The 23,103-nt window shown below is 40.1% G+C and overlaps 1 protein-coding gene across 1 annotated transcript; it reads right to left on the reverse strand.

The window, feature by feature from the left end:
• Nucleotides 1-1,479: 1,479 nt before the first annotated feature.
• Nucleotides 1,480-22,723, reverse strand: LOC146644788 (N-terminal EF-hand calcium-binding protein 1-like). Its single transcript, XM_085393577.1, has 12 exons — nucleotides 22,476-22,723; nucleotides 17,636-17,660; nucleotides 11,972-12,080; nucleotides 10,607-10,632; nucleotides 10,230-10,327; nucleotides 5,860-6,118; nucleotides 5,664-5,743; nucleotides 4,742-4,795; nucleotides 4,530-4,642; nucleotides 4,289-4,366; nucleotides 4,047-4,138; nucleotides 1,480-2,631 (listed from the first exon to the last, which is right to left on the reverse strand). The coding sequence occupies exons 1-12, from the start codon at nucleotides 22,590-22,592 to the stop codon at nucleotides 2,603-2,605; spliced, it is 1,080 nt and encodes a 359-aa protein (XP_085249703.1). The 5' UTR covers nucleotides 22,593-22,723; the 3' UTR covers nucleotides 1,480-2,602.
• Nucleotides 22,724-23,103: the final 380 nt, after the last annotated feature.

Consider the following 23,103-nt stretch of genomic DNA (forward strand, 5'->3'; position numbering starts at 1 on the left):
CCTTAGCCTGTTTATCCTTCTTCATCTGGTGCTCAACAGTTTTCCCCACTAATTTTTTAATGATATGCATGCACAGACACTTGCAAATAAGCTCCTAATTGATCAAATGACTGTGTAGTGACACTCGGGCACATTAGCGTCATAGACGGTCTGCTAATGGTTGCCAAACATCACAAACAGAATTCATTTACAGGCAATTAATGCACTTCCCGACTTACCTAATTTTGCGTCTGCAGTACTGTCTAATAGATATTTGTTATCTTTTGCACAATTCACACATGGAAATTTTTAAAAGACCATTAATGTGCTTTATATAGGTTTCTGTGGAGACTGAAATCCATGCTGCCTGAGTTTATGTCTGAATTCATGCCTTACAGACACAGTGGAACATATATATAGGCCACATAGCTGGTGGTTGTTCTGTCCCTTGCATCTTGCAGAAGTCCTGCAGTCACCGGGGAGAAAAATAGCAGCAGGGAAGGACTGTGGCGTGAGCTCTGAAGTGAAAGAACGATTTCTTTCCAGCTGTAAAGGACCTCCTGCCGTCACCGTCTTCCTTTCCTATAGTTTAAATCAAAAAAGGAACCTTTGCTTTTTCTCAGGAAGCAGACATTGGGTTTCATCCCATCCACCAGCAGGGCATAAGATTTATATTTTATTATAATCATGTGAGAAACTCAGACTTAATGTACAAAGTACTTCATTTCTTACAAATGATCTGACTAATGCTATAATGAGAGACAACGTGCTACAATGAACCTTCTCAAAGCCAACCTGTGGATAATAAGTGTAATGCAGTAAAACAGTGTCAGCTCTCAAAGGAAATCCTCCAGTGTGAGGTTTATTGTACATATCTTAAGCTTAATGATGATTAGCTCTCGAACACAAAGTGCAAAAGAATCCACAACTTAAAAAGCTTATTTGCTGTACGAGTCCAATGCGACCTGCTACGCGCTCTGACGAATGAAAATAGACGGTGAATGCGAGCTATTAGCTGCTTGGTGCAAAGTTGGGGCTTAAACTTCCCAGGTTCTTTCAGGTTGTGCGCCGGGGGAGGGATTTTAAAGAGTAAGAATGAGCTAATTGCCCCAGTTTCAGTGTGAGGTGGGCTTGAAATTGCTCCGCTGCTTTGTAGACGTTTCTCAAAGGTTCTAGCTGCTGATATGACAAGCTTACATTTAAAAGATATTTCAGTCTGTCAGTCTTACTCAGGCGGGGAGAATGTAAATAATTTCCTCTTTTTTCCTGTTTCTTTGATGGCTTTCTCATATGAATTCTAATGAAATGTAATGCTGAAAGTCTTTTTTTTTCCATTTTAAGAGCAAAGAAGAAGCTTTTATTTGCTTCTTAGGCTGTATAACACAATGGAAGGACAACTTGAGATAAAAATATATAGTGCTCGATACATGGAGTGTGCAATAACAAGCATATTGACCCTTAAGAAATGACGCCTCTCTCCATGTCAGCAACATGTCAAACTTTAATTCATGCCGAAAACAAACATAGCATCCACATAACTGTACAATCTACACAAAGGAAATGAGAAACACTTTAAATGAAAGATCCAGCACATTCGTTCCTCACATTATCAAAATGTAACGTACCAAATGTCTGAATATACATTTACCAGTGATTTACAACAACTACCTACAACCTACAGCTTTCAATAATTACTGTACACGGTTCAATACACAGAACAGATCCTGCCTAATTTCTGTACTCAAAATATAAACTTATATTTGTTTGTACTGTACCATTAAACTCTTCAGATTACATACTGCAAATGTAAAATAATGGCTTTTGTTTTATATCTAGAGTACTGCTCCTCGGTGCAGCTCGACGCCTGTTATTTCTATATTTTCAATAAACAATCTACTATAAGTATCAGTTCTTCACAATAAGGTCCATTTTTTTCTAAAGTGCAGGAGTGACACAGATGATCAGATTTCTAGATGCAGACTGTGACTGATAATTAACTATTTAATGGCTTGTCTACACCATAAGCAAAATGAGCGCTTGGTAGCAAAAGCTTTGAGGGAGACAGCAAAGCACGATACCAGAGAGAGAGAACAAAAGGGGAGGTTAACCCTACCACGATGTCTGTTTTCATCTGTACTGAGGGACAGGTGTTGAGCATTGATGGGTAGGATCAGTTATTGGTCATTGTTGACAATTATAGCTACTCTAATATGAAGCTTTGAGTGGAAAAAAAGAAAACTAGCACTGAGAAATAAGACATCATGCAAATATATTCTTTTTTCTCTTTTTTTAAATATTTGTTAGTCTATTAAATCAGCAGCAGGAAATGTGCCCGCACTGTGAAATGACCATCAGCACAGATCCTGATCACACAATAAAACGTTGCATCGCCTCAGTTCTTTCTCCCCAAGGTTTAGGTTTGTTTCACTGTGGACTGATTTAACTGACCTGCCGTCTTTTTTGTTAGAACCTTGCAGCATAGCTTCGCTGAAACAATCCTGGTCATGCCATTAGGAAAAAGTTAATATCAAATAACGAACAAAAAGAAGAAGAAGAAGACGCGATTGTACAATCGCCTTGTTCTCCTGCTTTCAGGGTGTATGTTAACAGCAGCTCCGCTCCATCAGTTGTTGTTCATAATCCACCAAGAGGCTGTCAAATGAAGCAATAATTAGACGTCAGTGTTTTATGGCCTCTGCACGAGCTAAACGCATAAGCGATGGCAACAGAAAGAGAAGCTTACAATTCATGATCTAATATGGCATGGGGTAATTTACATATTAAAGCACCAGTGATTGGTTTTATTGCCATCGGAGGGCAGCAGAAACAAGCTGCAAACACAATAACAACGTGGCCAACTTGTTAACGAATAATTGGCTGCCAGCACATGCAGAGTAATAATTTGTAGTCCTGTTTCAGTTCGGTTAAGGGTAGCATTGACTCTGTTTTCACCTCTGTTAAACCTGTGCAGGATACAGACAGTGATTATGTGAGATTTCTTTTAAGGAAAACATGGATAAATAAAATAGGAAGTACAATGTTGGATGGTGATCATTATCAGACTTCTTTCAAATACTTCAATACTTAATGAGATACATTGTTGACAAATATTATTACACATGAATTACCTTAACTCTACAATTTCCTACAAAAAGAAGAATTAAGCTGATGGACAGAAAGCCTGCATTTACTATGTGGACCTAAGTATCAATATTTTTACATAAGTCAGTGCTTATTTTTTAGATTTAAAATTTAACTAAGAATAATTGACGATTAAGAATAATTATCAATTGCTAAGCTTAATTGGTTCATGAATCAGTTCTTAAAATGATTCATTAATGGCTCAGTCACACTAGAGAAAAACCTGAGGTTTCCCAGTGATTGCACTTCATTTTTTTCATATTTAGAAACTGATTGCAAATACTTGCAGTGGACCGTAGACTGCAGGGTGACAGGGTGACAGCATCAGGTCACCTTGAGGGAGGCCGTCTGTCTCCAAACAACTGCTGCCCAACTTGGACTGACTGCAATCACTCTCAGACAGATTGGCAACGGCTTGCAAATAATTGCTGTCTAGATTTCCAACAAGCTTCCATCAGTCTGAGTCAGTCTGCACCAATAAAAACAACTCATCTTCAACATGCATCTTTGCAATAGGGGACTTGTAGTAGTAGTTAATGTTAATTTCTCTTTAATGTGACATCTGGTTGTGTAGATAGCGACAGACTGAAACAGAACTGCCAATTTATCACAGTTAATCGCTGTATTATCACAAATTGCATGCAACTGTCAAGTCGTTCCCATTCAATTGCAAATTTAATTGCAGACTGACTCTACCTCATTGCTTTTTTTTCCCCACTATCTTGACACAACAAAGTTGCTTTGAAGACAGCAGTTGAGCTAGTCCCTGTCTATAAAGCGACGAAAATCACAAGTTGATTGCAGATGGTTGCAGTAATTTTTAATTCCTCTAATGTGACTGTGCCATAAATAATTTGTGATTTCTGTTTATTAAATGAGCAGCTTTCAATGAGCTGCAATAATCAATTTGTTGTTTTGTTGTGTACCTGGGAGAAGCATGGTTGAGACCATTTCTGGCTCTTCCAGCGAGTCAATAACGCAGCCCTGGAAGGTCTTACTGATGGACGACTGCAGGTAGCTGACAGGAAGAAGGGATGAAAAGGATGAGACTGCCAATTTGCACCCAACAAGGCAGGAACACTTTAAAGTGAGTTTGTGAGCAGCTCAGTGTGCTGATCGAATTTCACTTGAGCACTGAAATTCGCAAAAGACATCCTCGAGTTCCTACCTCATCCAGGAGAGACGGTCTTGCCAAAATTCATACATGATGAAGCATGATCTGTCTGGCAAGTTCTGGACTGACACGCTAGAAATGAAAGGAGACAGAGTGAGAGAGGGAGAGAGAGAGAGAGAAAAGAGGGCAGTGGGGTTATCCCATGTCTGGGAAAATTGAAGCAATTTAAAGCAGCTGCATCAAATCACAGAGAGATCCTGAGGCAAACGGCACAGAGGCAGATAAAAGGACATACTGCAGGTTGTTTGGCTGGATGGTAGTGGCATCTGTGTAGATTTTGAGAGCTTGCTGAAACCGCTCCACGTCTCTCTCCTTCACAGACATTTGTCTCTGGACCAGAAGTATGTTCTAGCGGAAATATTAAAGTGGCATCAGTGTTTTACATGCATATACATATAGTATCTATGTGTATATAGTAAATCTGTATTTGGCACACACTAGACTCACTGATTTATATGTCCCTGCCAATGTGTCTTCTTTGAGAGGTTCAAGATGTGGACTCTGAAAATGGGGTCAAAAATATTTCAGTCAGCCACGAGCAGAACGAGAACCAGCAGCAGAAATGGCTCAGCCTCCAGTTACAGCCTGTCACAAACCATTGGCTTCCACAAGGAAGAGATCACCATGTTCATATTAACCCTCCTCCAGCCCTCACTTGTACTAAATTCTTGTCTGCAAACCCAAGATAAGAAAATGAACATGTTAACAGGCTATTTTAACATCCCCGAAGCACTGACATCTGTCCTACCTATATTATCACATGACAATTTAAATTCTAAATGAACTCTCACACCTCCAATCAAAATAATGGCTTCCTATTGCAAACTATAAGTAATTCCAAACCTTTGTACTTAAGCACCATTGGCTGTGAATTTAATCAGTGTTCTCCCTGATTGGAGCCCAACACAGTATATATGTATTCTCAGGCTGATGTATTATGCATGCTTTCCATTGTGGGTGCAGAGTCGCTCGGGTCTGCGCTTTCTACAAACTGACTCCTCTGTCAACAAGTATCTTATGCTTCAAGCAAAATTCTTGATTTGCAAACACACAGTAGGCCTTGAATGGTGTGCTCAACATTTCTATATGTAACAGCTAAGCCTGTGGTGAACTTTGATCCTCCCAAAAGCAGACAAAGCCTTAATGCATCTTACACTCTCTCTACCCAGCTTAGCTTCATACAGTTTATTGTTCTCTTAGGTTCAAAGCAAACCGATAAATCAAGATTTAGTGGAACATTTTATTTGCTTTCCCTCTGAGTTGATTCTGCTGTCAAAAATAAAATGCTAAAAATACACCCATGACACAAGACATCAAGCACATCTTTTGAAAAATGGAAGAAAGTGACAAAAACTTCCTTTACACAAACCTCACACTCCATCTTGTCTATGAGCTGCTCCAGCTGGTTGATCTGGGAGCCCCAGTGGTTGTCTGGCTCCACACTGACCCCTGATACCAGAAACATAACTTCAGCCCAGCCCACGGAGATGATTCAATCTTAATTTTTTAATCAAACTTTATGAGAATGACCTCACGCATCCTATTCCCATTTCCCTGAAAAGTACCTGTGGTGAGCATGCCAGAGTAAGGGTCTGTTGGGGAGAGACACATGTTCTTCTGGATGCGTCGACCAGGCCTTTTGGCCATCCTCTGGATGGGCAGGTCAGCGGGCTTCTTCACTAACCTCCGTCCTGTGCAGCCCTGGTCGTGAACAGCCTCCATAGCACAATCCAGCGATGACTGAAGGGACTGCAGCTGGGTGGTGGTTTCCCTCAGCAGGAAGCGTGTCACAAACTGACCCAACACTGACGAGCCCTGATACTCCTTCAAATACAAACGAAGAAAAGGAATCAGCTGTGATAGAAGTATCATTTGTGAAACAACTGTTACCGTAGTCCAACAATTTTTTATTTGGTCTGCTCCACTGTTGTAATAGCTGGTTCAGCCAATTCAGTTTTTATCTGAACTGGTAAGCATTGAAAATTGCTTCTTTAACTATAGAATGCAATTTCTAGAGAAACAGCACTGAGCCTGTTTTTCTGCAGGGCGTGGTTTGTGGCTTGCTGCTAAAAAAGTTAGAGGTACACAGTTTGGCCAGAAAAGCTGAAGGGAGAAAGCATCTCAAAAATTGTCCGGCAATTTTATTAGGCCACAGCGCTACCTAATAAAGTGGCCACACATGCACTTAGTAAAAGTGGCAGCAGTGAATGTAAGAAAATAGGCCATAGGTGTACCTAATAAAGTCAGAAGAGGTGTACTTAATAATGTGGCAAAAGGGGTACCCTATAAAGTGGCTGGCCATAATTATCAGGTTAGGCTATAACCTAATAAAAATAGGTTGCCGGGTAAACTATTCGTCTGAGAAAGACTTGAGTCTGTGCTTGAAAACACATGAAATATTTCTAACCATCACAGAGAGACATGATATTCAAAGTCTTATCCAATCACAGTGAGAGACGAGATTTACATTAGCCTGTCAAACGATAATAGACCAACGAAGCAACTCATCAAGTGTCCCTGCAGTGAGTAACCATGGCGATGGCATGAGTCTGAGTAACCAGAGGAATCTGCGTTAATCTGTGCCGAGTTTCACGCAGCACTACTCGATCAATTAGTCCACTCTAACTCTCTCAGTCAGTGGCTCCAAATTTTAGTAGTTACACATTCGCTGAACAAGCAAAAGCTCCCCAGTTTGCAAACCCCTAAAAGATTTGTGTCAGGAAGTGTATCCAGTGTAGAAATCTGCAAATATATGGAGCTACACGCTGTAACGATCGCTTGTGAAAAAGAAGCAGCCAAAAGCAGCGTTTGGGGATTTTTTTTGCAACTATGTTTTTAAATGATTAATAAGCTCTCACCCACCACTGAGCCAGTTTAGTGTGAGAGCTGTGTTTCTATGACAAACCAGATCCGTGCTGAGTAATATGAAAACATCATTTAGCCAACAACAACATATAGTGGGATGTGTTGCTTTGCAGCTATCTCACCAATAATGTAGCCTGGGGCTGATTTTCAGACATCTCTCTGAGCACTGTGAGCTTCAGGGCAGTGTCTGCTGCATTTTAGAAATCTATAAATCTTTTCAAGCTCACTTTTTGAACACAATGACCCTCAACACACTGACCATCGCACTGTGCCATTTCCAAATTGAGTTCAGGAGAAGTGACAGCGAGACGTGATAAATGTTGGCCAGTCTTGTTCAAATCCGTGTTTCTGTACGCGTGATTTATCGGCAGAAGACGAGCTGTGCTGCACAAGTAACCTCTGTCTTTTTTTCTGTTTTTTCTTTTTGATGAGCAGACAGATGAGCTGCAACGCCAGAGTGGATGTGTTCTTTTCACCCCAGGAGATGGTAAAAATGATAAAAATAGCTATACAATTAGTAATATGTTTGGTGTAGCAATTTATTAAGTAACCCTCGTTGTAGGGAGGGCTGAAAAACGCCTCACCTTTTCAGGGAAAAGAAAGCTTTTTGACCAACTTGAAATATGAAAAATGCATGAGCTATAAGCACGTGTGATGCAGAGAAGAGAGATGAAAAGCCAGAAAGCAAGGCTGTGCTGAAGATGAGAGATGTAGAGAGAGAGAAAGCCGAATATCCTCCCGAGTGAATAATAAACCTGGACACTGAAAGAGGAAGAGCAAAAGAAAGAAATGCAGTCATGTGGTTGTGGTGCATTTGCGCGACGTCACGTCAGTTGGACAGCTGCGGGGTTTGTCAGCCTTAGTTACTGTCATCTACACTCCACTACTGCCCAAGCACAGTCATCAGTCACTGCAGAAGCTCCAGTGAAAATAACCTCCTGTAACCGCAGAAAGCAGCCTCATTATAAGTCTGAGTCCACATCCATTTATACTCCACCTGATTCTCATCGTTTGCCAAATACAAAATAAATATTCACCAGTCGGCTTAACAGAAAGGGCTACTCGAGATCAGTACAGACTGAGCTAAGCTATCGATTAAGTCTTAGTGGAAGTTCTCTGATGCTGTTCTCCAGTGTGCCCGCCTAACACAACAGGATTACAGCCCTACTTGTCAGGGCAGGACAATTAAATCCCCACTACATCTCTTGCAATATTAAGCGTGCTGTTCTGCTCGAGCAGGTCTCAAAATAAGATTTTATAACGCTCTAATTAGCATGTTTCACAGTCCAAGGCTACTGTTTCTGTGAGATACTGTTTCTCTTTATCTGAAGGCAACATTCTACTTTGGGGTAGAAGGATGTGAATGAGCCAATATAATGCCGTACTGGTTGCTAGATATGAAATAATGGTGTTCAAAACAAAAACAATGAAGAAATAATGTGCATTTTAATGCTGCAGCTCACTGATGTGTTTGTAAAAAACCTAGACAGGTGGATGAACACACAGCAAGCATTATAATTCATATTTAACTGTTTCACAGTATCTTTGCCTGTGTGCTCTGTTAATTAGTTAGTTTACAACTCATTGCATGTTTTCATAATTAAATTGATTATTTTAGCCATTTTAAAACTGTCATTTTAAGCCATCTGAGCCAATAATGTGTCAAGGATGTTGTTTTTTATTTAAACTTACTGCCCTTCAATTTGTAAAATCCAGGTCACAGTAGCATATGTGATTTGGCTCTGCCATTTCTTTCTTTGCCTCCTCCATATGTGTCTTCTCCGCCTCCAGTATTTCTGCACTTGCTTCAGCATCTTTTCCTGACATTCATTATCTTGATGGTCCATCATATTCTCATTGCAGATCTTTCCTTCCATTCCTCACTTGTCGATTTTCCTATTTCAGATTTTTATTTTGTCGCTTCATTTTTTTGTAGACTGTCTCCTTCCACCTTCTTCTTTTTTATTTATTTAGGCTGTATTTAGTCTTAGCTTCATTCTTCTGCACCACATTTTCTCTCTCTGCTATCTCTTTTCAGAGGTTCTCCTCCTGAGAGCTGCATTTTGCCATCAAAGCCTTTCAGTGAGCCTGGCAGAGAGACGCTCCTTCTCATGCACCAGTTCCTGTATTTTACCGTCCCTATGCCTGAGCTGGTCCTTCACTTCCTTTACCTCCTGCTGGTATTTGCTTGATAGATTTTCTCTGTGTGCCTCCAGCTGTCTGCACAAATAAGTGCACACATTAATATTCCCATCAGCCTCAGCTTTACTTTCTGTTTTATACTAGTTAGACATTTCAGCCATAGTAATATATGTACGGCACCGGCCACTTTATTAGATACGCCGTTCAACTGTTCATTATTGCAAATATTTAACCAGACAATCACATGCATGCAACTCGCTGCATTTAGGCATGCATTCTGATGCAAAGCGAGCATCAAAATGGAGAAAAAGGCGAGTAAAGTGACTTTGATTATAGCATAATTATTGGTGCCAGACAGGCTATTTCAGAAACAGCTGATTTACCTGAGAGCTTGACAGTCACCAGCTCTCAACCCAACAGAGCACCTTTGTGATGTGTTGTAACAGGAAACAAGTATCATGGATTCAGTTCTTTACATCATTAATATTTATATATTCATCTGTGTGGCCATCTTTAATAAGTCCACCAACTCTAATTTGACCATCTGCAAATGAGGTCAAAATGTTGAGGTTGCATGAAAACTGCTTTACTCCCACCTTGCTGGTTAGTTACCCAGGTGATTTACAACAGCAACAGCTGCCATGTTTATCAAGCCTTGTAAGAGAAAGCATCTTTTAAAGGTCTTTGAGCTCATGTTTGAAAATGTACTGCCAGAGTCACTCACGATGGGAAATATTCACTGCAACAGCACACTGATCGCAAAGACTGTGGCAGCGTTTTAAACTGACAGCTGAGACAGTAACAGGAAAGTTTTAACACATCAAAGGATCGAGGATGCTTATGGATTACTGGAAAGATATTGTGCTGTTTATATGTCTTGGCATGCAAAAATCCACACAGCACAGGGGTGAAAGGAACCATAACCAACCTCTTTAGTTTTATCCATGGCCTTCAGAATGGCCACATTCAGCTTTTCCAGAGCAGACAGGACGTTGACGTATTCTCCCAGGTGTGGAGTGAAGTACTCTGGAATGGGAGAAGAACTGTTACTTATTATAATCTGGTTCGTGTTGGACTAGCACAACACAAGTAGTGCTTTTCACAAGAGGATCAGTATCTGGCAACAAATCAGTCAGCAACACTGATGCACACACATCTTTGAGTTATTGTCACTATCAGACCAACATCAACAGCTAAAAGCATCAAAACTCCCCCTGTTCATGATACACACAGTTAAAGTGATCTAATGCACCACATGAATTTTAAAGTAAAGTCGGTAAAATAAAATAAATAAAAGATAGTTACCGGAGAGTTTGTCTATGTCCAGGTTGCTGTGAGGGAGTCACAAAGAGACAAAAGAACCATGTTAATGAAACTTGTCTATCACGCTAAGGCCTCAACTCTTCCTGTCAAAGACCACAAAGACTCTTTTTTAATGGAGTTTGCATGTTTTTCCCATTCGCCTGAGTTCACTCCAGGTACTCTGACTTCTTCCTACATTGTAAAGTATGGTAGGAGCTGATGTTAATTCAAATAGTAGTTGGTCTCATCGTGTGCAAGTCCTTTGATGCGCTGGCATCTTATACATTCTATACATGGAGTTAGCCACCTCTTGCCCAATGCCGGGTGGAGCAGGGATACAACCTCCAAAACTCTAGCTGGATAAGCAGTTACGAGGCTTGGCCTATACTGCAAAGGGGATGATCCCCACTGACTGACTTAAGGTAACTATCTTGTTTCTGTTGTTTCTTCTACTGAGACAGACACATACTCTACAGGAAGCTTTTTGAAGGACCAACTGTTTTTGTTGAATGGTTCTGGTTACCATCTTGGTGAGCAGTTGGAGCTTTGGCACAGGGTGTAAACATGGTGACACTTCACTTAAGATGCTTAGTTTAAAAGCCCTCGGTGTGTGACTCTTACAGTTTGCGCAAAATCACTTTTCCTCTTAGTCATCTCTTAACCACAGACACGATAAACATACCTGTAGATTCTGACAATCTAAGATAATTAATACTGAACAAAAATAGATTAACTGCCCACTGTTAGTAAATGTTATAAAAACACCAGGAATAAAGCAAAATACTCCTCATATTTATATATAGCTGTCCATAGATTCGTAACTATGCTGAAAACAGAAAAAGCTGTTATCTCCTTCAGTCACCTTTCATGGATGGTTATCTGATTGTGTAACCTTATAAAACATTTTGTTTTGTTATAATTTGTTATAAATTTGATAATTTAGCGTTTCATTGCGATGCTGTGCAACCCTCTTGCTAACAGTATAGCAATGAAGTTGAGTAGCATAGATTAAACCACCTGAAATGTCTTCACTGTGACTGGTTGGCATATAAGTGATGCCAACAGCACAGAGCTTCCATCACTATTGTTCTCTCAGACACAAAAAAAGGTTTCTTGGGTGTTTTTATACCAACAGGCATTTTACAGGTGAATGTTTATATATCTTACAGACATATCTTTGCTAATGAGCTAATCAAGCAGGCTGCTGCAAGCCCTCTGGCTTTCACACAAGAATTAAGGCTTTATGAAATATTAGCATCATATTATTTGAAGTGCAGTATTGACATTTCACTGCCAGACAGCAGGAAAGCAGGAGGGGCTACAGATGGCAGCAGAATTGGAGGACATCCAAAAGGAAGATCAGCTTACTCTGTCTGCTGCCTGTCGATGGAGTAATACAGCTCCTGCATCTGCTCATCAGTGAGGATGCCATCGGTGAAATATGACTGGAACTCCTCCAAGTTCAGCTTCCCATCATCTGAAAGGAGAGATGCTTGTGAAAGTTACACCTAGCTGAAGCCTCAGTGTTTCAGCATCTGAATGAAGAGTTTGCCCATAATCGAGTGTAAAGGAACAAAGACACTTTGTCTCTGTGATGCAAACACATTACTGATGAACTCAGAGGTGTTACTGCAAAAAAAATACTTCTGATGAACCGCCCTAGTCCTAAATTCTGTCTTGGTTTACAGTAATGTAACCCTAAAAAGATGGTAAAACTTCCCCTCAACCATTGTTACAATAAATCATCATTCTTTTAATACTGATAAGAGCTGGATTTCCAACTCTCCAGAGTAATAATGATCTAACTGAGCACCAGATTTTCTGTTCAAAAGTTGACTATTAACACCGTCTGATTTCTTCACTGAAACGAGAGAAGAAAATTGGCAAGCCAATGTACCCGCTGTTTCAATTTCTGCAACAGTTCATTTCCATCACTCCAGTTTCTGGACAATCATCACATGAGCACAGTTTGTAACCAGTCTGATACCAACATGTTCAGCATCTGATGCCTTGTGCCGCACAGCTTGCAGGGTCCAGACCTAACCAGTAACAAGAGGTAAACGCAAAGCTCACAAACACGCCACCACCAACGTCTTTCTGTAGGCGCTGAAACCTTCAGAGACCCACATGCCAGCCCTCGCTCACAGCCCTGAGCCAGAAGTAAATCATGTCATATTTTGACTTCGCATCAGCTCGCGCTGTGGATAATTCTGGACACGATTCACTTGCGGGAAAGTCCTCCCAGCAAAATGTATCATCACTGAACATTTGTTGCAGTGTGGCTGTGGAGAAAGAATCGCAGTGAATTTCTCAAACTTTCCCTGTTTAAAAAAAAAAAATCTCCACAAGATGTGGGAGTAAACACAATCTGTTGCACCTCTGACCCACTCTCCAGCCTTCTCCATCGGAGTTGCTTTGGGTTTGAGATTCACACCACATTAAGGCGGCCGAGTGCAGTGCAGCTCAGATGGCGCATTATGCAAGTGCAGCTTTAAAGATCAAAGTGGCAGTGGTATAACGGCTGATCTCCTGGCTATCCGCAGTGTTTATCTAGCAAACTAATAGAGTATATTCATGTACTTCATCTACAGGACTCCTGACCAGCCCTCAGTTTCACTATTTAATGGGCAAAAATGAGATCTAAAGATACTAAGTAATTATAACTGATAGCTCTTTTAGTTGTCCCCCCAAAAAGGATAATAATCAAAGGAAAGGATGGGAGAAAGTACTGGATTGGTGCATCTGGAATAATATTAGTTGATCATATCAGTGACACCTTCAGGTGTTTGATAATTTAAAAAACGACTACAAAATAGACTTCATAATTACAGATATTCTAAATGTACATGCATGTATTTCTCAAACTATAAATACATGCTGTAAATTCAACATAAAAACATAGCAGGCTATGACAGCAGTCTGCATATTTTCCTCCATAACACCCAGGAGCGTGCACAAAATGCACAGCGGTGCATTGCACTAATGCACAACACAAACGTCTTTCTCTGAGGCTGCACACTATGAGAGCGGCCAAATTTCCTCTCAAGAGAATACTGTGAGTTATTTTATTATGAAGCTCGTGCAACACTTTTTCACACCGTTTAGGGTGGATCTATCTCATCATGAACGTGACTTTGTTGTAATGTGTCTTCATTCCACTGTTAGTTAAAGCTGGCTAATGTCACCTCTCAGACAGAGATTTAATTAAAAACTATTCCTGTTTTGCGTCAGTTTATTCCAGTTTATTTCGACAAACTAATGTCAATAAACACCTCCACAGGGAAATTTAAAGAGCTACTAAGACAGTTGCAAAATCTCATGACAGAAGCAAAGCAGCTCGCTGGCTTTAATTGTCTCACTTCACACTGACTAAAACTGTAGCTCTAACTGCAACCTAAACGACACGATCGCCCCCGTACTGAAGAGCATTTCTTTCCAGGAACACTTCCCTTGAGGAAATCCTGAACCTAAAAGGGCTAAGACTGCAGCACTGCTAAAAATTCATAAAGCCCATCGGTGCGATTCAGTTGAAAAGCAGAGGTGAGAACAGGCCGCAGATAAAAACATCCTGTATGTGTTGCCTCAAAGAGCAAGTGTATGAAATCGATTACCAATCAGCAGAGGAGCGGAAAAATGAATGCGCAGCAATATTTCCCAAAGTTCATTTCCAACCATGAATGCCAAACAATGCCAACAACAGCGGGTTTATGATATCTTTAGACTATGAATTATTGGTCATTTATTACTAAATAGACTAACTGATGGTTAATTGCAGACCTACTAGTTTATTGAATTTGTTGATAGTGATTTTTGACCACATTTGCATCTCACAAACTGAACAAGATGACAAAGGTGATGTAGCGATACAGCGAGCGCGGCATCACTTTTGCACATCCCTGCAATTCTGCTGCTGTTGGCACCTGTCTCTCTGCTCCAGCACCAAATGCCTTAACAATTAGACAACTGCAAAAGATCATGTATGTGCAGCCAAAAACTTACAAAACACCCTCAGATATCAGCCTTTTTCATATTTTTTTTAATCTACTAAATGCATTTGAAACTTGGTTTTGAAATACAAAAAGAACAAATCAACAACAAAAGGAAAAATGAATGAAAAGAAGCGTAGAGAAAAATCTCTGGGTCGAGAATACACCTCATCATATAGAGCACATCTCCATGAGTTGATTTGTTTTTTCATCTCCAGACAAAATTGCTGATTTGTGCTTTTCATGGCTGTTATTGTTTTTTTCCTGGTGATAAAAGTGAATCTCAGCAAAGTGAATCTCAGCAAACAGCCTGTAGATTAAAAGCATTTAGCATCTACTTCATATTTGTGCAGTTGCATTTTTGATCTATTAAAAATGTAATTCCTGATTACAATAGCAAAGAGGAGTGTAGTGGGCTGGCAGACAGCCCTCATTAAAATCCACAGTACAAGAAGTATATCATGGCAGCCTACTCAGCACTGATTGGAAGGCGGCACTTTCCTCTTCAGTGCACAGCTCAGTGAGTTTGAGGAAATAAGAGCCAAGCAGAGTTTAGCTGCAAAATGAAGATAACGAACACAAGAATGCTGCAAAGTTTTCGTTCTTTCTACAAAGAGTGTGAGCGCCGGGGCGTGTCAGGCTGAAAACACAAACCACGAGGAGCAGACCTGAACCGTCACAAAATGCTGTCACAGCACTGTACATTTTTATGCTCATTAACATCATTTTCTGAAGAAAAAAAAAGGCAGAATTTTTGTAGTTGCACTAGCACACTGAATTTTAATTCATATATTTAAGTGCAGACATTCAGCTTTAATTCAAGGTGTTTAACGGGGTTTTGCATTTACTTTTAAGAATTGCAGTTATTTTTATTCACAGTCCCCTATTTTTGGAGGGTCTAAACTAATTGAACATGCTAATTTTGAATTTAAGGGCTGATTTTATAACTAGAATGAAAAAGCCTCGCAGAGAATGACTGCCTGACTGCCATCACATACCATGGACATCATCAAATGCTGTGTTTCTTCCCTTGACATACTCTGCTAGGTCTTTACTGCAGCAGCCTGTAGTTGCTGCTTGTGTTTGGGTCTCTCTGTATTCATTTTGTATTTGATAACTGACCTGAACTGACTCTGCCTTTGAAGTATATCCCATTTCTTTTTCTTGAGAAACTCTTGGGTTGCTTTTGCAGTATGCTTTTGGGTTGTTATCCTTTTGGACTGTGAAGAGCTGAATGATCAGTTTTACAACATTTGAATGAATGAATCTGAGGAGAGTATAGCCCTGTACACTTCACAGTTCATCCTGCTACTTCTATCAGCAGCTACATCGTCACTTAACGCCAGTGATCCACTGGCAGTCATTCACACCACACCATAACATTGCCTACACCGTATTTGACAGATGGTGTGGTATGCTTCATGAGCTCTTTCTTTATCATTCTGGTACGAGTTAACCTTGGTTTCTTCTGTCTTTTTCCAGAACTGTGCAGGCTTTTCTAGAAGTTTAAGTCTAAGTTCTTGACGTAGATGTTTTTTGTTTTTTGGGGGGCAACCAACCAACAGGGGGTAAAGTTGTTTTTAGTATCCAAGGAAATAATTCTGTCATCATGCACTTTACTTGTCTTCTGTGGTCTTTCAGTCTGAACTGGTCAGTTAATTGGTTCCTTGAATAAATTTACCAGATTACAGATTTGGCCGCTTCTAAAATTTTTACCTAATAGGGTTGTATTGGGGGGGGGGGGGGGGGGGGAGTTAGTTACAGTGAAAAGACACTTACGACATTATGTCATGAAACTCCTCCATGAGCCTCTGGACATGGGGGATTGTGCATTAAATTGGCTGCAGTTCCCAAATAATTGATGCATATTTCTTGTTCAACCCCTTGAATAGAAGCTTAAAGTCTGCACTTCACATATTGAATATTTTATTTGTAATTCACTCTGGTAGTGAACAGAAGAACTACAAAAATTAGGTCTCTGTCCAACAAATTATGCACCTTACTGTACACTCCCACCTTTGCTGCCTTCCAGCTGCTATGCTCTTCACTTATTATCACCTAACACTCAGCCTCAAAGAAGAAAAATCCACCCGCCCTTTATTTCTATTTTCATAACAGACCCAAAGAAAAAAATTCATCTTTTATGTGCCAATTTATAATTCACATACTGAAGGGCTGTTTTCACATCTCAGTATCTTCACACGAGCTGTGGGGCACCCCGGAAAACCTCTGCTCATGGCGGCACGTTGCATCATTAATCCTGCTCTTACGCAACACGTTCAACGTCCTCCAGAGGGAAGCGATCAGAGTCCGTAGATACTCTACACGCATTAATAACTCAACACTTTTGCATTTTACATTCCATTAAATGAAGATGCAGCGCATGAATACAAAATTGAGAACAGAAACATTTCCCTGTTTGTCAGCTGTGTTTTTCAAGCAACACTAAATTCTCTGCGTTCTCCTAGGAGACATTGATGTAGCAAATTCCCTTTGAAGTAAAGAGGTGAAACTGCATCGCTTTAATCAAGCGAAACAGGGACACGTTTACGAAGAGAAAACATTGAATTTACATTTATTGCAATTCTCAGGTGAGTTTGCACCACTCGAAGTTAAAATGTGTTTTCTACAAAGGAGAGCAGAACCAGCCAAGGCAACAGTTTTTCTATAGTTAGATCATTTGCATATGCATTACCTCACAATATGTGTTATTTATATCCATGACTATCACTGAGATGAGCAGTGGTGCTGGCAATGCACTGATATGAACAATGCCTTTAGGGGGAACTGTAGGAGTTCATCCTGTCAAATCCAATCCCATCACAAAACCAAAAAATAAATAAAAATGCAGCTGGACCTGACCCCAGTTATTCAAATCCTCTGCATCTCACAAGGATGGCGATACAATTAAATGATTAAATGGAAGAATAAGTTCCACCAAGGCCACTGTCTGAACGAAGCCACCAAAGCTACATCCTTCAACAAAATTTTAATTGAGTTTTAATTAACCGTTCAATCCAATTAGATTTGCATTTTGCTTACTCACCGTTTTTGTCTGCACGGCGTAAAATCTGCAAGAAAAGAGAAAAGTTGTGTTTAGGCGTTAAGGTCCGCAAGCACAATATTTTAACACGGGCAATTGAGATGTGTAGCACTAGGCTGACATTAACCGACACAAGGATTTTTGTATTTTGAAGCCATCCAGTGAGAAGTTAAAGATGTATGAGGCAATTTATTTGTGTGAGATGAAACTTAGCCCATTCTTCTCTTTCTGTATGAGCAGCAAAATGTTTAAGGGGAGATGTAATTTCCTCATTTCAATAACAAAAGAGACACGAAATATCTCAGGAAATGCAATACTGACATTTGTGTGGCGCCCAGAGGAGTTTCAGAGTGAAACCTTTCATGCTTTTTTTCCTCCGCAGGGGCTGTCATGCTTACAGTTTTGTGAAAAGACTGCAGAAGCAACACTCCTTTATAGTCACTATTTATACCATGAATAGTAATCCTTCTTATCTAAAGCCTTATCATCAATAACACCAAATCTTTTTTTGCTAATCAGTTACCGTGTGTGGATCAATAGAGTCCAGTGTCTGACGGATTAACCGCGTCAATACACTGGAGTGGTGAAGCTGCATCCAGCTGTCACTTTTCAAGCACATCGGAGTGTGAAGGCTTCAATACACTCTGCTGACATCGAGCATTTAAACAGAATCCCTCCTCCATTGAAGACACACTGTACTGTGCAAAAGTCCCAAGCGTCACTTCTTTTTTTTTAGCATTGAAATATGTGCAACCACACATGGAAATACAACATACAAGGAAAACACAGAGTGCAGAGTTCTAATAGCTTGAAAATCAATATTTGGTATGACCACCATTAATAATAATCAATATACCCTAAACTCTCTTAGACAAGCTTTCTCGTAGCCTTCAGGAATAGATCTCCAGGCTTTGAAAGAGCTGTTTTTAAAATTCAGTCACAGAGCAGATAATCAGTCAGCAGGCAATCTTTGGTACATCCCCGAAAAAGGTCTAGGGGGTGAGGAGAGGTAACGTAAAAGTGGAAAGAGGTCAGTTTGAAACGTTTTACTGCTGAGAGGTTAACAGAGGGAAGCATCAAGCATACATGACTTAGCTTCAGGGAGACCCAAGGCCAACACAACAAACAAAACAGCTCTAACTTAAAGCGAAACTTAGCCAAACAAAAAGACTACACTTCAACTTCCTATCACCCAAGGAAAAACAGGGGGAAAGGGTGGATATTAAAAAAATGGCAGCTCTCCCCTATAAGCTTCCTCCAGGCACTGTAGCAGAAGGTAAACAAAGGTCAAACCAGCTGCAGTTTACAATCGACATCAAGCTAGCCAGCCAGAGTCCTAAGTGTTTCTAACAATCAACAGTTTCAACTGTATGACCATGAAGGGTTTGGACATGGTGTGTGCTGGATAGTTTACGGCAATATCTTGCATTTATTTTGAATCAGACTTAAAATCATGTTTATGTGTGATAAGAGATTTCTGAATTTGAGCAAAAGCAGGCTGTAGATTTGCAATGGCCAGATCATGAGAGGACCCAGCTACATAATAAATTATGTCATCTATATAAAATTGCATAAAATTTTATAAAATATTGTATAAAATTCTGTCTCCCTATGCTCTCTCCTTTTCTCCTCACCCCAATCGGGTATGGCAGCTACTCCCTGAGCATGCTTGTACCAGAGGTTTCTTCCTGCTAAAAGGGAGTTTTTCCTTCCCACTGTCACCAAACGCTTGCTTGTATGGGGGAAGTGTGGTTGTTGGGGTTTCTTTCTAATATTCTAGGATCTTGACCTTACAATATATGGTGTCTTGAGGGCACTGTTGTTGTGAATGGCTGCAATATAAACAGAGAACTGGACTGAATTGAGTTTTCTGAAGTGGCAGAAACAATATTGTTTTTGCAGCTCTGAATATTTAGTGGAGGATATATAGACTCAGAGATGCTTTTTCTTTGTTACACAAAAAAAGTCCAGTAGAACTGTAGGGGTGATAAAAAAAGCCTTGCAAATATCTGACTTCCTAGTTATGTGCCGATTTTCAAAACAGTTTTTTTAAAAGAAGGGACGGAGGCAGACGTTTTAAAGGCTTTCCAGAGATATTTGTGTAAAAATAAATCAGATTTGGCTTTTCTAATGAGTCTAATACAATACATGTATACTTTGTACTAAAAATGTTGCCAATCAGATTGATGGTTTTTGCCAACTTCCAGACTGCATCTGAAGCATTTTCTTTAGATCAAAACCAAAGAAAATGGAACAAAATGCTTATAGATGGAATTAAAAATATGTCCTATGCTAAGCTGTCTGTTATGTGTAGACACAGGACTGGTTCATGCCTTGAGCAGGGTGCCTTTTATATGCTTAAATGAGTCACAGGTCAGTGCTGGGTGACTTAAAAAACAAACAAACTAAATTCCTCTGAAAAATGTTGGGTACAAGGACTGGACTGAAAAACCAGGAGAAATTTTGCTCAACATCACGTTTAAAAAGTTACAAGAAGGTCTGGCACATTGGCAGGAAAATATTTAAAAATGAGGGATGTCTCAAGACTTTTGCACAGCATGTACACAACAAAAACTGTACTCACGATTCAATCCAGTGACCACATAAGGGCAATGCTTGAACCCGACTACAAATCATGCATTTGCATTTATTATTGTTGAGTGTAATACCAACAAAATCATGTTGTTACATTGTGTTTTCATCAATAGGTACACTGTAGTGCCTTACATCAAAACATTAATGTAACAGGGACAAAGCATAATACAGACCTGATGTTCACTAATGATGACATGTCATTAGCTGACTGGCTAAAGGGTTACTTGTGATAAAGCTAAGATGGCATAAGGACTTGAATACAGGTCTGATGAAGTACAAGAGCTAAGATTTACGGCCCTTCTGTGGGAGGCTGGTGGAGTCGATGGTGGTGTTGTTATCCCACAGAGCCAATGAAGACATTCTAAAAGTAGCAGCATGGATGCTACTCAGTTAAAAAAAAATCAGTCACTGCGGTAAGCTGGTAAGTCACAGTGAGTCCTTAATAAACTACAGAGAGCTACATCTTCTTATCTCTATGCCATCCATTACACGGACGGCACTGAAAATAATTATTATATCAAAAAGACTAAAAAAGAGAAAACTTGGGAATGTGAAAGATTGAAGTCTGAGTCTGTTAAACCGAGTCCTTCAGTGTATCTAATTAAATAGACAAATGGTAAAAAACACAAAAAGCTCCCTGAAGCCAAACGGAGCTGTGAAGTGACTGTGCAGAAAATGAAAAGCATATTAAAAGTAACATATTACGCTAATTTCTGACATTTTCTTTTAGCCATGCATTATTAAACCTTCAAAATAATCCGTATTTCTCTTATAGTGGATCTTGATTCTGCACCTCATGACCTCATGATTCAAATGTTTGTCCATGTTAATTATGAACATACATGCCTGGAGTAGTAATCAAGTATATTAACATGGCAGAAAATAAGGAAAAGCTTACAGGATCTCTTACTACAGATGTAAGTGTGTGTAACAGCATTAATTATTTGTGTGGAAGACAGTAAATAAAAATAGGGGACTCACTGCAGGTTAATGACATGCTATTTGGAGCAGGGATGTATAGAGATCATGACAGTAAACAGAGAAAAGATGCTTTAAAATGAGATCCAACTCTTATTTCCTACAACTAGAATACATGTCATTCATAAGCCTCAACATTAGCAATGCCCACCACTTGGCTGCCACCTGGAAACACATCTGGGCACTGATTTGAGCAGTTATTTTAATGCTTAGTCTCAATGAAGTGTAATTTCAAGTGAGCCAAATCTAATCACTAATACTTTTGTTAATGCAAGTTAACACAGGTGTGTGTTAATGCAGGCTTTAACCGCCTTTTCCCCACTGAAAGCTTTACTTCTGTCACTGTCTTAGATTTTCATTTCAGAATTGCTGAGTCCCATGTCTCTGTTATTATCTCTCATACTGGGTTCATTAAAGAAAACGCCTACTTGGAGGTAACGCAGTGCTGGCTCGAGAGAATGGCCGCTAACTGCGTTTAAACCAATTGTGCACTCGCTGCAGTCTGATTTCCCCGTTGCTGGCCAATGATCTGCCTTGAGGAAAGTGAATTTAATTTGCAGCCTGCTGTCAGAAAGTCTAACACTGGGAAATTATGCTGCTAATTCGCTGTCTTCTTATTTGTGGCTAACTACGGAGTCATTGTGGCACAAAACACAAAGCATTTCTTTGAGCAGCTTAGTTGGGGCACATTTATGTAGTAGGATATTGTAATTTCCAGAGTTAAGAATTAAAAATGTAGGATCTTTTTACTTGTGAAAGGCATTTTTATTATTATTTTCAGAGTGAGGGGAAAATCATATCATGCAGTAATAATAACATATTTGATCTAGTGCATGACCCTTAATATTTTGTTAGAAATTTGAAATAAAAAGGCTGCACTGCATTTCTTAGCAGGTAAAAGGTCAGTCCCATCAAAGAAAATATGTCAGATTGCTTCGTCCGGGATATCTGTGTTTTGTAATTGACGCAATGATGTGCATGCATTCACCTTTCTTACATAATAGTGCTGCTGCCAAACTCACACGTGAATAGTAGACTGGCATTAACTCAGTATGAACCAAAGAGAAGAATGAAGAACAGTGGATTACTCATCCTGCGCTTTTGTTAAACGACCCCCAGAAGGTGGACACGAGCAGAACACGTTCAAATGCAATCACACACAAGACTACTGAGAAAAATACGTTTTAAAAAAGATGTATTATTAAGAAATGACATATGTGTTTCTTTAAAAAAAAAATCTTCCAAATATAAAAACACACTATGTACTTACATCCTGAAATAATGAGATCCCTTGATTGTGCTTGTGGTCAAGCTCCTGCCGCTTTCTCAAGTGTTCGTGCTTGGCAGACTGAAGACACATGGTGATGAGCTCTGTGCAGGCCAGCATCTTGCTGCTTCCCTTCAAAATTTGATGCTTTTTCGTCTTCTTCTTGTTGATGTCTTATGGAGAGGTTGCCCTTGCCAGGGAGGATGATGATGCTGGTCCTGTGATCCAGTCAGGGATGAGCTAAACCCTGCCTGCTGCCCTCTGCCTGCAGCCCGCCGCCTGCGCGTCTACGGCAGCAGAAAAACTCCGCCTCTACACGACCCCGAAGCAGCGATTCATAAAAGTCCGAGGAATGCATCATCTCCACCTGCTGGTGAGAGTGCACAGACGCTGTCACGTGATCGGGTAATTATAGGCTGGCTGAAGGAGGATAAAGAGAGAGAGAGAGAGAAAAAAAAGGAGCTCCTGATATATTGATTTATTACTCGCACTGTGATCAGTGATGCGTTTAAGAGAAGTGAAGAAGAGAGTCCAGGCAGGGTGGAGAGTACTGTCGTGGTAGAGGTGGGGTATCTGTGACAGACGGATGGCAGCAAGAGCTTTTCACTCTTGCTGAGACCTGCTAGATGTG

Source organism: Rhamphochromis longiceps, linkage group LG20 (assembly GCF_057381845.1).
Source record: "Rhamphochromis longiceps isolate RC_006_pf linkage group LG20, R_longiceps_female_GT1.1, whole genome shotgun sequence".
Taxonomy (NCBI): domain Eukaryota; kingdom Metazoa; phylum Chordata; class Actinopteri; order Cichliformes; family Cichlidae; genus Rhamphochromis; species Rhamphochromis longiceps.